At 38.3% G+C, this 14798-nt stretch overlaps 1 protein-coding gene across 11 annotated transcripts in view; it reads right to left on the reverse strand.

Moving 5' to 3' along the window:
• Positions 1-5483: 5483 nt before the first annotated feature.
• The window catches only part of LOC131691583 (spectrin beta chain), a 65183-nt gene continuing 55868 nt past the window's right edge, over positions 5484-14798 (reverse strand). For 4 of the 11 annotated variants that reach the window (XM_058978096.1, XM_058978098.1, XM_058978099.1 and 1 more), the window contains 9 exons: positions 14589-14785; positions 14336-14525; positions 13892-13945; positions 12828-12926; positions 12376-12561; positions 11627-11736; positions 11400-11566; positions 11146-11328; positions 5484-7255 (listed from right to left, as the gene is read on the reverse strand). In XM_058978096.1, the coding sequence (XP_058834079.1) occupies positions 7252-7255; positions 11146-11328; positions 11400-11566; positions 11627-11736; positions 12376-12561; positions 12828-12926; positions 13892-13945; positions 14336-14525; positions 14589-14785 (1190 nt within the window). In that variant the 3' untranslated portion in view covers positions 5484-7251. The remainder of the gene's footprint in view (positions 7256-11145; positions 11329-11399; positions 11567-11626; positions 11737-12375; positions 12562-12827; positions 12927-13891; positions 13946-14335; positions 14526-14588; positions 14786-14798) is intronic. The other 7 variants (XM_058978101.1, XM_058978100.1, XM_058978103.1 and 4 more) reach the window with 7 other exon arrangements.

Below are 14798 nucleotides of genomic sequence, written 5' to 3' on the forward strand. Positions count from 1 at the left end.
CCAGGACCTCGAAGCACACCCAGTAAAGCTCAGCCGGAATTGAACTGGAATTCTGGCTGGTTCCAGTTCGTACACGGGCTCCAGTGACACAACCGATTCTAACTAGAATCGGTTGTATCACTGGAGCCGGAATACGAACTGGAACCAGCCAGAATTCCGGTTCATTTCCGGCTGAGCTTAACTGGGCATAATCAACAAACCGACCAATCGAAACGAAGCTTGTAAGCACGTGGTGAAAATAAGTATGGCGTCCGGGATCGCAAAAGTGCAAATGTTCACATCCCTAACCAATCAGAATGAAGTATCCCAGTCAAAAAGGGCAAGTTGCTGATTAACGGGGGGCTATTTGCCAACTCGGATGCGCTAATTGCCCTTCAAATTGCTGGCAATTAGGGAACTATTTTAAATGCAACATTTGGGCGATTTGCCGCCGTCATTTTTTCACCTCTCTACCCGCCTTTAAATCGCCCAGGGAACGCGCCATTTCATCGCCCTTAATCGCCAAATATGAAAATTACAAATAATACTTGTTTTCGGATTCATTATCTACTCACATAAACTTATCAGTACACTAGGTAATCACCACCAAACTATAGTAAGAATCAATGGTGAAATTGGTATTGCACACCAAAACTTATCACAGTCTGACTTTCATTAGTGCACTTCATTGGCTAAATGAAGTGCACTAGACAAACAAAATACAAGCGAGAACACGCCAATTGTTTAAAAATACAATTTTAAGCTTAAGCCAAATATGAACCACCATGTTTGAAAAACACAAAAAGCAACCAAGTCCATTTCAGCCGCCAGAAAATTTGTCTAAGTGTTGAAATCGCCTTTAGATCGCATTCGCAAATTGCATTTGTTCCTAGGGGCAATTAGCACAGGCGATTTGAGTCAAACCAAACAGTTAAAATCGCCTGACCATGTTTGTCCGCATTTTTTGACTGGAAATGTACGGCTTTGCTCCATACAAATCACCCGGAAAAGATGGAATACTTCCCGTGCTACTGCAAAAGGGATTTGATATTCTTAAACATGTCTTGAAAAAGATTATGCTTTCCAGTCTTGCTACCGAGTGTATCCCAAAAGCATGGCGAGAAATAACCGTTAGATTTATTCCCAAAGGGGGGCGCTCAAGCTATGAAGAAGCCAAGAGTTTTAGATCTATCCAGCTCTTTTCTTCTGAAAGCTTTGCAACGGATAATCGATCATCACATCAGGAACGTTAGTTTAGTTGAATATCCTCTGCACAAAATGCAACATGCATATCAGTGTGGGAAATCCACGATCACTCTGCTTCCCGATGTTGTTTACAACATTGAGAAAGACTTCTCGCTCAAGCAGTCTAGCTTGGGTGTATTCCTAGATATTGAGGATGCTTTTGACAATGTGTCCTTCCCAGAGTCGGAAAATGTTTTTTTCATTTGCCAAAATCAGGCGAAACTGATGAAAGGACGAAGCTTCTTTCCATACCATTAGCACTTTGTGAAATCGAAAATGAGACAACGGGCTAGGACAAAGCAAGCATGTAGCAGAGCGTTTTCATTATTCTCTCCGTTTCGCTTTGAGATTTGTCGATGCTCGATTCTGTAGATTTGCGAGCTAATGATGGTATTGTAAGACAGAAGCCTGATCGGTGTGCATATTTCTCATTTTAACTATGTTCTAGTTGCATTATTAGATGCACATTGCATTAATTTCATTAAATGAATGAGGATCGCAAATTACTGAGCATGCATCAAAACGAAATTGAAATTTCGGATTGTCATAGGAAAACGAAAGTCGCTGCTGCTGCTACTCATTTTCGTTGAATCGAGAGAGGAGGGGACATCGCCTTTATTGTTTTATTTTTTCATGCATTTAGCGACGAAAGGGACAAGAAAAGGACGAAGATGAATTCTCTGAATTTCGTCGTTCATTGAATAGGTATGAGAATTTTAGGCTCTGGTCCTTCCAGTCTATTCTGGAAGCGACGCGCGGTCATGGGATACCTGCATGTATCTCGTGTTGCATAAACGCAATGCTTAGTAACCGCATTCTTTGCTCGTCACTGAGACAGACTGAGATACGGAAGTTGAGTATTTGCGGTTGTCCTCAGGGTGGCGTTCTGTCACCTTTTTTATGGAACTTGGTAGCCGACAGCTTGTTGAAGAAACTCAATGAGCTTGGATTTCCAACCTACGGGTTTGCTGACTATTATCAAATACTAATTACCTGGACTTTGCATCGGAATAATCTTTGACATAATGCAACAGGCATTAAGAGCTGTCGAACAGTGGTGTCGACAAGTTAAATGATCAGTTAACTCAAGCAAAACTTCAATGGTTCTTTTCACGAAGACGCGAATAACAACCGGGGTTCGTCAGTTCTTTGATTCTGAGCTACTGTGTGCAGATCAGGTCAAATACGTTGGAGTTATATTAGATTACAAACTGAATTGGTCTGCCCCCATTGAGTTCAGAGTCAAGAAAGCGTGCATGGCCTTCGGGCAATGCAGACGAACTTTTGGAAAGACCTGGGGTCTCAAACCTAAATACATCTATTGGATTTACACGACAATTGTACGTCCAATACTGTCATACGGATGCCTTGTGTAGTGGCAGAGGAGAGAGGTGATGACAGTGCAGTCAAAGCTAAACCATCTGCAAAGAATGGTGCTTTCACCACCTGCTGCTCTTGGGGCACTTCTAAATATCAAACCATTACACATACACCTCAAACAAGAAGCACTATCATGTGCATACAGATTGCACGCCCGTATACACTACCTTAGGGTGCTTACAGAGTGCCGGCCAGAAGCTAAGCAGGGGCTGGTACTGACATTAGGATGCGAGATGCGAGAAACCTGCTTGCAGCGTAGCAAATGGAGCATGTCAGAGTAAAAGCAGGCAGTCGGCGCAGATCCGCTCGGCTTTTACTCTGACATCACCCATTTGGTTTGCAGCAAGCAGGTTTCTCGCATCTCGCATTCTAATGTCAGTTCCAGCACCAGCACAGCTTCTCGCCGCCACTCTGTAAGCGGCCTTAGGGTGCTTATCGCATCTCGCATCCTACTGTCAGTACCAGCCCCAGCTCAGCTTCTCGCGGCCACTCTGTAAGCACCCTTAGAAATGCAGAGGCGAAACCCGCCTGGCGGTTTGTTTACAGTCGAAAGTCGAATCCGCCGTTTTGTTTTTTTATTGATTTTCATGAAATGTGAAACATTTATAAATGAGTTTTTATATTTATTATGAAGTATTTTTACTCCTCTCCGTTTGTGTACATTTGTTATTTAGGCCCATTTGTCGGTTCACGATCAAATTGTCATATCTCTTGAGCGTTTTTTCAAAACGTCATATCTGCAATGAGTTACTCTCTGTTTATACTTTCTCTTTCGATTTTTACGGCGTCACTATAACACTTTTCACTTATTTTACAGTACAGATCGAAAGACGGTGGTTTTAGCTAGCATATTATGCAAAGAGCTGAGGGATAAATGTTAAAGTGACCGAATTATTAACAGAAGAGAAAGTAAACAAAGAGAGTAACTCATTGCAGATATGACGTTTTGAAAAAACGCTCAAGATCTGTTCCTGAAAGCAGCGAATCCGATCCGTTAGAGACGAGCGTTACTCGTCATTTTCAGGAACCAGGGCGACAGTTGACAGTGGAAACATCCATACCAGCCTTCCGATACTCGATCTAATCCAGCGCCCTGCTAGGCAGCCATTTTGTCCTAGCCAACATCTGCCTTTGTTCAAATCAAAACAACCCAATGCTATTGCACAGGCGACATGGGCCTAGATGCGGCTAGGCCCACATATGTTGACTACTGTCAAAGTCTGTATATCTCCATAGAGGATGACAGGAGTGACACCCTCCTGATCTAATCACAGTCTATAGAGCAGAGATGCCAGATTTGCAGACAAGTCTGCAAATTCGCAGACTTTTAATCTAAGCTGCAGATTTTTTCGATGACGCAGATATTTGCAGATTTTCTAGTTTGGTTGCAGATATTTGCAGATTTTTTAGTTTTGTTGCAGATATTTGCAGATTTTTGAATATAAAGTCTTTCCGTTACACTAGCTTTCCTGACATTTTTTGTTCTTCCCAGACTTTTAAAATTATTATTGCAGACATTTGAAAAAAGTACCTGGCATCTCTGCTATAGAGAACAGTTGCGCAAAGAGTGAAGTCAAAAAAAGTCTACCCATCGAGCACAATTGGAATCCATCTCTGATACCTCTGCAGCAAAGTTGGATTCTAATGTTGCTCGATAGGTAGACTTTTCGGCTTCACTTTCTGCACACTGCGTACCTTTATACTAAGGCCTTTGGATCTAATGATTAATGATAGGTCTGTTCCAGTACCAGGAGAAACTGGAAGTACTCCGGAGAAAATCGTTCCTGTACTCTCTTCTCTTTTTTTCTTCTGGTAGCAAAGGAGCAAAGATTTTTTACTCCGGAGTGACTTCCGTGTACTGAAACAAACCTAATTATGAAATTTGACGATCGAAGAATCAGCACTTGCTCGGATCTCCCATCCACCAATCGAGAGTACGCGGCAAAATTGTTACATGAGATTTATAGAACTAAAAATGAATTTGAATTATATCGAGGTAAATGTACATCATATCGAATTATATCGTTATAACGCAATATCGAAGGAACGTCATATCAAAGATCACGGGCCCTATTCTCACAGTCACGTCACCTAGTGACTAGAAGGAAATTTTGTTCTAGTCACCAAGTGACGTGACTGTGAGAATAGGCCCTCACCACTATTGTGAGATAAGCAAAGCGAATAATTTGTTCTCCAGTCGTTCTTATAATACTTGAAAGCAAATTTGGCTTGGTAGATACTAAAAATTTACTAAAATATCGCTAAAAAGAAATACATAAATTGCAAGCAAATAAGTCTACAAATAGATTGTACAATGTTCAAATCTAATTACATTATGGAAAGAATGGTTCGTGATAAAGTATGTATATAAATAAGACCTGCTCGTTAGATTCATATTATTTTATTTTGAAATTTTAAAGTAGCGTTTCTTGATTTCTTTTACTTTGATAACAATTAAATATTGATTTTAGTTGTTTAATATCAAGAGAAAGTTGTCTTGATATTAAAATACATAGCTTCTTTACATTTCTGATTCGTTTGTCTTACTTTTCTAAAAAATAAAGAAAAACTGTAGATGTAAATATATCTTTAATCTAAATATTTGTTACCATCGAAACTGTAGCTAGTAAAAATCAGACGCTCCAACTTTTTGGGCGATGGTTGGTAGCCGCAAAACTGGCCGACAAATGGATATATTGACAGCCTGTTAGCTAAAGAAGGTATCGTACATCTCATTTTTTCTAGCCAAGTGCACTTTCAGCTTGTCACGTGTTTGTTTCTAAAATTAGTACAACTTACAATGTTCACATTTTCTATATATATTTAGCGTGCTTATTATGCGGTATGCATTTTCTTTTGCGCGGAAGTAAAACAAAGAGTAATAGTTGTAATAGATGTTTATTTTTTGTATTTACTCACAAGCTGGCAGTTTAAAAAATATACTTGATTGATTATATTTTTGTTGTATAAAACAAATTTGCTTTTACATAGCGTTCTAATATAATAAATTTCTCTTGCTTTTTATTTCATTTTTTTTTCTAGCGCTCCGTTTTGTATTTAATACTTACTACATTAGAAAATATTAAAATAAATAATGTGCATTACGATCTTAAAATAACCAATAATTTATATTCATTTTTGACCAATTTACTCAAAACAATTGTTGCCTTTTGTCCAAATATTGAAAATATCTTCGTTTTATGATATTGCAGTTACAGTTTTTATTCAGCATTGTCCTTATCGTAAACTAATAAAGGGCCGGTGCTGAAACTTTAACAAGCTTTTGTATTTTTGCATTCTCTTTTTCTTAGCTGCTCTGACAATCGAAAACGCATCGGCCGATTTATTTTATATCTCTATAAGATAAATAGTACAACTATTTCCTTTTCATTCATTGTAAGCTTAAAACCTAGACAAACTGAAATTAAAATGTTTGACAGCTGCTTAGATCTAATTTTCCTTCTCCTAGAATTGAAAAAAGAAAATAGGATTGTGTTTATTTGTTCCTCGGAAAACAATACCCAATCAAACTCCTTCGGTGGTGTTCCTGTTCTAATTGAATTGGCTTTGCTATCATTTGCTATCGTCCAAACTTTGTGCAAATAAAAAGCACTCCATTACACCTATGCACATTGTTCGGCAAGTGTAAGAAACAAATGGAAACTTTTAAAATTAAGCCAAACAAATATTCTAGACAAGCGCTCATTTTTGCCAACCAGCGGATGGATAGTTATTAAATTTCTCCCGCTGGTATTGTCACATTTTGTGATCTTTTATTGCGAAAACAATATAATCTATTCTATCTTTTTTCTCTTTAACTAGATACTGGCCTTTGGGCTGTACGTTGCGTTCTTCCAATTTCTTTTCTCGCGAAACGAAACCGAAGAGTCGACTGGTAAGATAAAGATTTTGTTTGCCTTCTTTCGATCAATAGCATAAAATAAATAAACATTTTATTTTATAGATACTTGTTCTATACAGATTGTTGTTAAAATTATTCTTTTCGTCAGGTTCTTACACTTGTAGGAAGTTATAATTTGGTTCCAAATCAGCTTTAGTGGAGCGATACTCATATGCTGGTAATTTAGTCAACAATTTTTGTTCACTTATCTAAACATTTTGTTGTACCTTAAATGTCAGTTTTACTTTTCTAGCTTGTTTTGCGAAGACGCTGTTCATTTTGCGAAGTTCTTATATAGATAGGTACGTAAAAGATGGCCTATATCTCGCTATGATGTGATGATGATGGGAAGATGAAAGTGCTATTGGACACGGAATACTTCCAACTTATTTCGCATAATCGTTATCTTTAAAATATGTGCTGCTGATGTTGATCACTGGACTAAGCTGAGATTATCAATGCTACTCATTTCGAATCGTAATTAACTTTCCTGACTTGCGTAAAGTGAGATATAAAGGTTAGTCAAAATGAGTAATGTTAGTTCGTAGTTTGCTCCAATAGTTGCGCATGGTTTACAATTTTTGCTGTTGTTTGCTGTGTAGAGTACGTACTTAAACTTTTGCTATCAACTAATTAAAACAGAAGAAGGTTGTCCAATTGGGTTTAGTACAGGTATTTTGCTGATCATTCTCAATCGTTTTGCTTGGATGTGTCGATATCGGATCATGTATGTTTTTGTAAAGATTTTAACTGTAAATAAAATGAAAGAAAATTATGAAGAGAAAGTTGATATAAATGTACATTATTTAATTTTGATATATTGTTAATATTAAAAATGGCTATTTTATCTGTGTTTTAAGTAACTAACAATGTATTTTTGTTTGCTTTTGGTCCTCGCCTTTACAGTCGGTCTACGTGTTATCTCTTGTTCTATGACAACTATTATCAACATGTGATCCGCAAACTTTTAGGTGCCGTGCGGTAGCTACTGATGGTAGAACCGTTTTTCCGAATAGATTTCGGAATTCTAAACTTTCTTACTAAACCGACTGAAAATATGTGGGATTTTCGATTGATTGACACCGGTGTAGTGGATTGCACTGGTTTTGCACTTTCTAGCAGAAGTGTCAATGGAACATACCCAGTTTTCTGCACTTCTGCTAGAAAATGCAAAAACGGTGCAGTTTCAGTGCACTCCACTACACCGGTGTCAATCAATCGAAAACCCCAATAGTGAATGCACACAAATTCGATTTTATATTGAGATAATTAAAAAAAATTTGCGTCATTTGTTATATTTGTTTTTACCAACATTTTTGTTCTGTGTGTAGGGGCTATAAACTTGAGTTTGAGCTTGTGCGACCACCCCTGGCTGCCTCCGTTATCGATCTGGACTAGCTGAAGTTGCACAGGGAAATAGCAGATCATTATGCTTGGAAGTAGCGAAACATCTCCTGCCATTCAATCTCCTGGTAATCCTAAAGTGTTATTGATCAATACCGGCGCCGGCCAGTCTCGAACGTAGATCGCGGAAAGAAAGTGAAGGGGGATGTTAGTCCGATACTTGGCTTTTGCTAGAGGCCGTATATACTACTGCGCACTCCACAAGTATCGCGGGAGGAGGAGATATTTGTTAGTATAAGTATAGAAGTTGGACTTTAAATCTTCTTTGCCGACGCAAGAGAGGTGACTCCTCTATCTGGACTAGATATCGATCCATCAAAAACTCATGGACCGGGGACCAACGGCTTTACTTCCCTTCCGAAGGAAGACGTGACCACATATTTTTTCACCTCAGAAAAATTTCAACGTCCTCGGCTGGAATTGAACCCAGGCCAACTGGAATGAGCGCTCACGCTTATCACTCAACCACAGGTGCCGTCATAAGGATCGCTTAAAAACTTTCTCCCGAACAAGTCGGCAAGGAGGCCCCTCCAGAATAAAAACCGTTTAAAAAATAAACAATTTGTTCATTACATTTAAAATTGAAAGTCGGTTATAGAACATTACTTTGTAAGAACGGATATATTTTGTTCCGGTTTTTCTACTGAAGGTTTATTCAAACGACTTACATGGAAGTGCTCCCATTCGATTTTATACTCGAAGCTTATAACCGAATTTTACTTTTGATATGGGTTTTACGAAGCATATTCTGCTCTTGCGACTTTTATTTTCGGTCGCTCGACCAACCATAAATACAAAAAGCAAATTAGACACATGCCTTTACCATAGATCTGCGAAACATCGAACGCTTATGAATTTTTTTTATTTCAATTATAGAGGTTTTAACCTTAAGGTCATTCGCCTCTTCGGGTTAGAAAAATCTCTTAGGAAAAATTTCTAACCCTATGTGCGGGGTCGGGACTCGAACCCAGGTGCGCTGCGTACAAGGCAATCGATTTACCAATACGCTACGCCCACCCCTCTTATGAAAATCTAAGCCAATGTCACTCTAGAAGTATGATAATGAATAGTAAAAATAATCTGGATTACCATCTTGTATGTCATTAAATGGAGTTTTAGGCATCGACTCTAAGGAAATATGTCAAATGTTCTTCAAATTTTCATTTTCAACTGTTACTACCGCCGAGAGCCTTAAACCACAAGTCGCTGAGATCGCGAATCTTACTCCTCCTTTAGGACGATCCATAAACCAAATTTGTGTCGATAATGCTGCTATACTTGCAGTAAACTCTAAGCTGAAAGCATCTAGTTTCCCGAGTTTAGATGATGTTCCCTCGACCTGCTCTATTTCACAATATATGGATTCGCGAACGTACTAAAAACCGATGCTATTTACATCTATCTGCGGCGTTCGTCAAAATCTACCATAATATCGCAATAGCCAAGCTAGCTAAACTCAATATTCACGGACAACTTCTTCGCTGGTTTCATTGTTAACTCGATGGTTACTCCATATCAGCATTGAAGACTATCTGCACCATTTCTCACTACATATGACAACCCGCAAGGAAGCCACCTCGGCCAATAATACTTCTCTTCTATTTTAATGACGTTATACGGTCTTAACTCGCTTAACTGCGCACTGGTCCGCTCAACCCTAGAACATTGTTCTAATGTTTGGAATCCGTACTACCGTAATGAGGTTGACAGAATTGGGCTGTTCAACACCGATTCATACGCTTTACCCACGGGTCGGCTGGTATAGATACAGCAAATAAACAATTCCTAACTTCGTCGTACTTTTTTAGCAGATTTTGGATCGAACAAACCCTATTGCTTTTAGGTGTATTATCAATGTGAAATATACGTACGTTATTACTGTTTTATAGTCATTTTCCAAAAATAGATGACAAGAATATTAAATTAACATAAAAGGAAATCGCGTTCCTCCAATTTTTTAAAACGCATGCAGCCAGACAGTCCACTAAACGTACTGTATGTTGCTACTGGCGGTGGTGACCTATAGCTGAAAAGCCAAGGGCCATAAAAATTGGAACTAATTATCACAAACCCAACAAAAAATATCGTGGAACGCGCTTTGGTTTTTCGGCCGGCATGGCGTGTAACAGGTAGCATTAGAAGTCTTCAGTCCTTTCTACGGTATCATAGCGAAGATTTTTGTTTGAGGCAAAGCATTGCAAAAATACATTGGTGCAAAAATGACACTATCTAGATTATAATTTTCATGTTTCTAACGAATACCAATTCTATATAAAATTTATCAATAAAGTAAACAAAATAACATGCAATATTGAACACAAAAAAACAAATGCTGCTGCGCAAAACCCTGAAGATATAATTAAAAAATTGCGAACTGTCAATAAACGCACAAGACTGTCTGTACTTATAAAATATATTTCACGTCTTCAAAAAATACTCATTTCAAAAAGTGGGCCAGTTTAGTATACAACCTCGTATAAAAAGACTTCAGAAACTTCATCGAAAAAACGTGAAATATTATTTTGTGGAAATGGCTCAATATGAGACACCCTTCTGCGTTAAAACTGCATGTGAACAGTGAAAATGTCTAATTATAAAGATTGTGTTAGGGATGTGTGAAGCTAACAGGAGCAATTGTTATTATTTAAAAGGTCAATGAATTAAGCAATACATAAAAACGAGTACGAAAAATAACTAACAACATATCACAGCAAATAAATATAGGTCCATCATACCGGTAGTTAAAACAAGACAGATGATAAAACAATACTCATGTTTGATGTTTGAAAATGGATTTCCAAACACAGGAAGTATGTGTAACAGATGAAAGCGATTGATCGGTTGATCTGCTACTTTAGTACCATAACCTAAAATACCGGCAACACCTCCAAACGTACTAACTCAAACAGAACACAACAAAAAATTATCTCACTTCGCCATAGCTCAAGCATTCAAGCCCGAGCGCTGATGCAGTTGGAGAGATACGTAACGTCAACTAAAACTGGATGGACTAGCAAAAGTTTGTGTAGTTCACGCTTCCGCGAATTTTCATAACTATTAAAGAATGTTATGAAATGGTTTTCGAGTGCTTTTAACGTGAACGCACGCATAACTTGGGGTAATTTGTTATAGTGTAGTACGTGAAAAGATATTTGTTCAGAGATGTGTGTGAGTGGTGGGGGAGGGAAATTATGTTGGAGTGTTTGAGGGAGAAGAAGGAGTAAAGGTAAATTTACTTTTTCTTCAGTGTAAAGAATGACCGTCTCTTTTGTTCATCTTTTTGTGATGACGCGGGCAGCGTAAGCGAACGCCCTTCGCCGCTAGCGTCAAGCTCGCACTGGGTTTTCAAAGCAGTTACCCATTGGTTCATTTCGGCGTCATCGTGACACTGGAGCAGGAATTCCCCGCCATTCGAGAGTCTGAAAGAAAATAAAGTTTTGTTCGCGTTATTCAATATTATATAACATATCATGAGCTCCAGCTAACATACTTTATTCTGAACACATTTTTCTTCTTGGTGTAATCTGTAGCAATTTCTATTTGAGCTCCCTTCAACTCTAGTGGTGGTTCACCACGGAAAGTCTGCTCAGGAACCGATTTGGATGTTTTCTGGTCCTTGAAGAATCCTAGGCGTCCGTTACGGGCAACGCTGTATACCTGGAAAACAGAAATTGGTTACGTTAACAAATTTGATTTGATAAGTAAAAAGTTAATAACCTTATCCCATGATCGGTTCGTCGACTTCTTAGTCGTGGATTCCCATTCGTGTTTCCTAGTCAGAATACCTTCTTGAACTCCCTCGTCGGATCCTCCCGGGCTTGGGCGATCTAAGTGAAACGGAAAACTATGTGTTAGTTTTTAATATTGCAGGTGTAGGAGTGGGGTATACTCAGTACAAGGTAATACTGGCAAATACGATAGAAAACAGAATAAAATTTTGAATAGCGAGCCTTACTCGTTCGTTATATAGACGGATGGAATTCCCATCCATCAGCGGACCTTACATGAGCAGAAATATTGTCAGTGTTGAAGTCTTGTCCATATTTTTATTGCCAATATTCTTGTCTTGTGTAGGGTCCGCTATACTCAATCCCATTTGAATGTACAGCGTCAATTCAATTTTTCCGTCATACCATCAATACTTTTGTCAATACTCTCTAGTATTGACGAAAATATTGAACGTGTAAGGGCCACTAATGCATCGAATTGGAACCAAAAATCTTTTAAATTTCGATATCATAATATTAAATAACGTTTGAGTCGGGTGTTTATCTATCTTCGCTGTTGGATGAAAACTAATTATGAATGTAAGATAGCATGACACTGTTTATATATCTACTGGTTCTAAATGCACATATAAATCATGCAAAAAACATTCCTCTACGAGTAACAAACAGCTTAGAATCTATAGACGAAATTAGTTTAGTGAATGGGCGCAACGGTAAACATTAAAATGATTTTGATACCTCCTTCGTCGTCGGATACTTCCGCTTTGGAACTGCCACGCTTCCAGCGGAAGCTTCGGAATGGGCTCTTGGAGCGAGATCTTCGACTGATTTTGGATGCCGAGGCACTGGCTGTGCTGGCAGATCGCTCTTTGGGTGTCGTTGAGTGCCTCCTCGGGGTACTGGTGCTGGGTTTTACAGTTCCGGCTAATTGTCGCGTATTTTATTTGTTTTTATTTAGCATTTAGATGATGTGGTAGTTCAAAGACAGATACAAGATAAAAACAAAACACGTGACACAAACGCAGGACACAAAAAAAAACAAAAAAATTAAAATTAAAATGTTGTGGCGTTCCCAATGGCTTCCCAGCACCTTTTTTGTTGTAGAGCTATTATCATTCTTCCAGAATTATTCGAGGTCATAAAGTTAATTACAAACACCAGAACAAATGACTAAGTCTACCAATACTTACTAGAAGGATACTTTGGCAGTGTGCCAGTTCTTGAACTTGTCGTTCTCGGAACTTGCTTAAGCGTGGCTGCTTCTCTAGTAGGTTTAGTTTTTGCATGCACTTTATATTATTATCCATAGAACAATGTTATCAAAATAAACAGAAGAAACATGTTAATTAATAAAATATAAACACCTAAGATGCTGCAGATTCGAGATTTGGTTACGAGTGAATATCGATTTTGGTATCTACAGGGTACGAGCTTACCTGAAAGCCACCGTTCTGGCACCTACACCTAAATAATGAAAAAGCTCTACTCTTACAATGCAAATCAAAGTCATCTTACTCAAGTGTTAGGCAGTTCATACAGCTCATGGAAACGAAATTCTTTATGTTTGGCCTCTTCATCCTTCTTTGTGGACAAGATTGCATAATTTTTGTACCCATACACCCTTCGCATAAATTTTCACGTGAACTTTTTGCGATTGTTTAGTCAACCTACCTCTAAATGTGCAATGCTATTTCAAAACAACATTGTGAAAAATATTTGAGCCTAATTGTTGTAATGTTGAGAATCCGGTGATACGGTTCTCACAATTATATAAAAAGTGTCCACGTGGTATATGAACTACCATAAAAATCTCGCAACCAAGCTATGCAATTTCATATAAGAAAGCTACGATGTCTAAAAAGCACATAAATTGAACTACTTGACGATTGACTGTCTATATCTGGATAACTTATTTAAAAATGCTACTGGTCAAAAACATTTGATTGCAGACATATACAAACAAACATCAGTCGAATACTTTGCAAATGTTACTATCCCTCTGGTAGATATTAAGTTTGATGTAACCCAACAACAAAAATGTACAAGCAAATATGTGTGGGGGCAGAGAGCGAAGAGTAGACAAACACCACATCCTAGAGAAGGATTTCATTAGTAATGTTGCAAGAGCGTTTTATGATTAACTGAATAAGCAAATCGCATTATCGATTCTCAATATACAAAGAAGCGGTAAAATGATTTTTAATTGTTACTAAGCGTGAATGAAAAAATTGATTTTAGTAAGGTCGATAAGTACCTGGCTGGGAAAGAGGTCTTTCTTTTTCTACAGGTGAAGTTGCTCGCATAGTGACTGGTTAATAGTAGTTATTCGGTAAGAGTTTTTCGCGATCAAATTTAGTCAATTACAATTTTGATTACAATTATATGGTGAATTGGGCAGCGTGTGTAAGAAAGGTGTGTTAGTGTGATTATATAAATGCTGATATATCTTCATTATTATGTACTGACAGGCGGAGTGAAGGTAACCGATTTACAAAAATAAAACAAAAATATAGCTCTCAATGTCTCTAGGTTGAGTTACTGGTACACAGTTTAATGAACAAAGCCTAATAGCATTAGTGTGTGGTAAGCATATATATATTTAATTGTTTAATGGATTGTTTAATGCTCAAAATGTTTTTGTAAACAACAGTGACTAAAATTAAATGTTAGGCGTAGGACTACATGTGTGTGCATTTACCTGATTCTTGTTCCCGTGTGGAATGTGGCGAACCTGGCGCGTCGGCCATATCCCGTGCTGCCGCTTCGGCTTGTCGTGCTGCTTCGGCTTCCGCTTCTGCAGCAGCCTTCGCCTCAGCTTCCGCTTGCAAACGTTGACGTTCGGCTTCTTCGGCTGCTTCCTGGCGACGTTTCATTTCTTTGAGCTCAAACTGTAAATCAGAAAAAGTTCTTTTAAAATACTCATTCATTTGCCAAAACGCAGCATAACTTACCGTTGTCAATCGCTCCAAAGCACTGAAACGTTCCTCTTGTGCTGCAGCGGATTTTTCGAACGCCTCATGCTTTTTGATTAGATTTTCGACCTCGTCGATTGTGTGTCCAAGCTCGGTTGACATTAGATACGGTTCTTGTGCAATAAGCCAAGCCTCAGCGACAGCTGCATCACGAGCAAACTGATATACTTCAAGAACTGGCGAAAACAA

The sequence above is a fragment of the Topomyia yanbarensis genome, chromosome 3, assembly GCF_030247195.1.
Source record: "Topomyia yanbarensis strain Yona2022 chromosome 3, ASM3024719v1, whole genome shotgun sequence".
Lineage (NCBI taxonomy): Eukaryota > Metazoa > Arthropoda > Insecta > Diptera > Culicidae > Topomyia > Topomyia yanbarensis.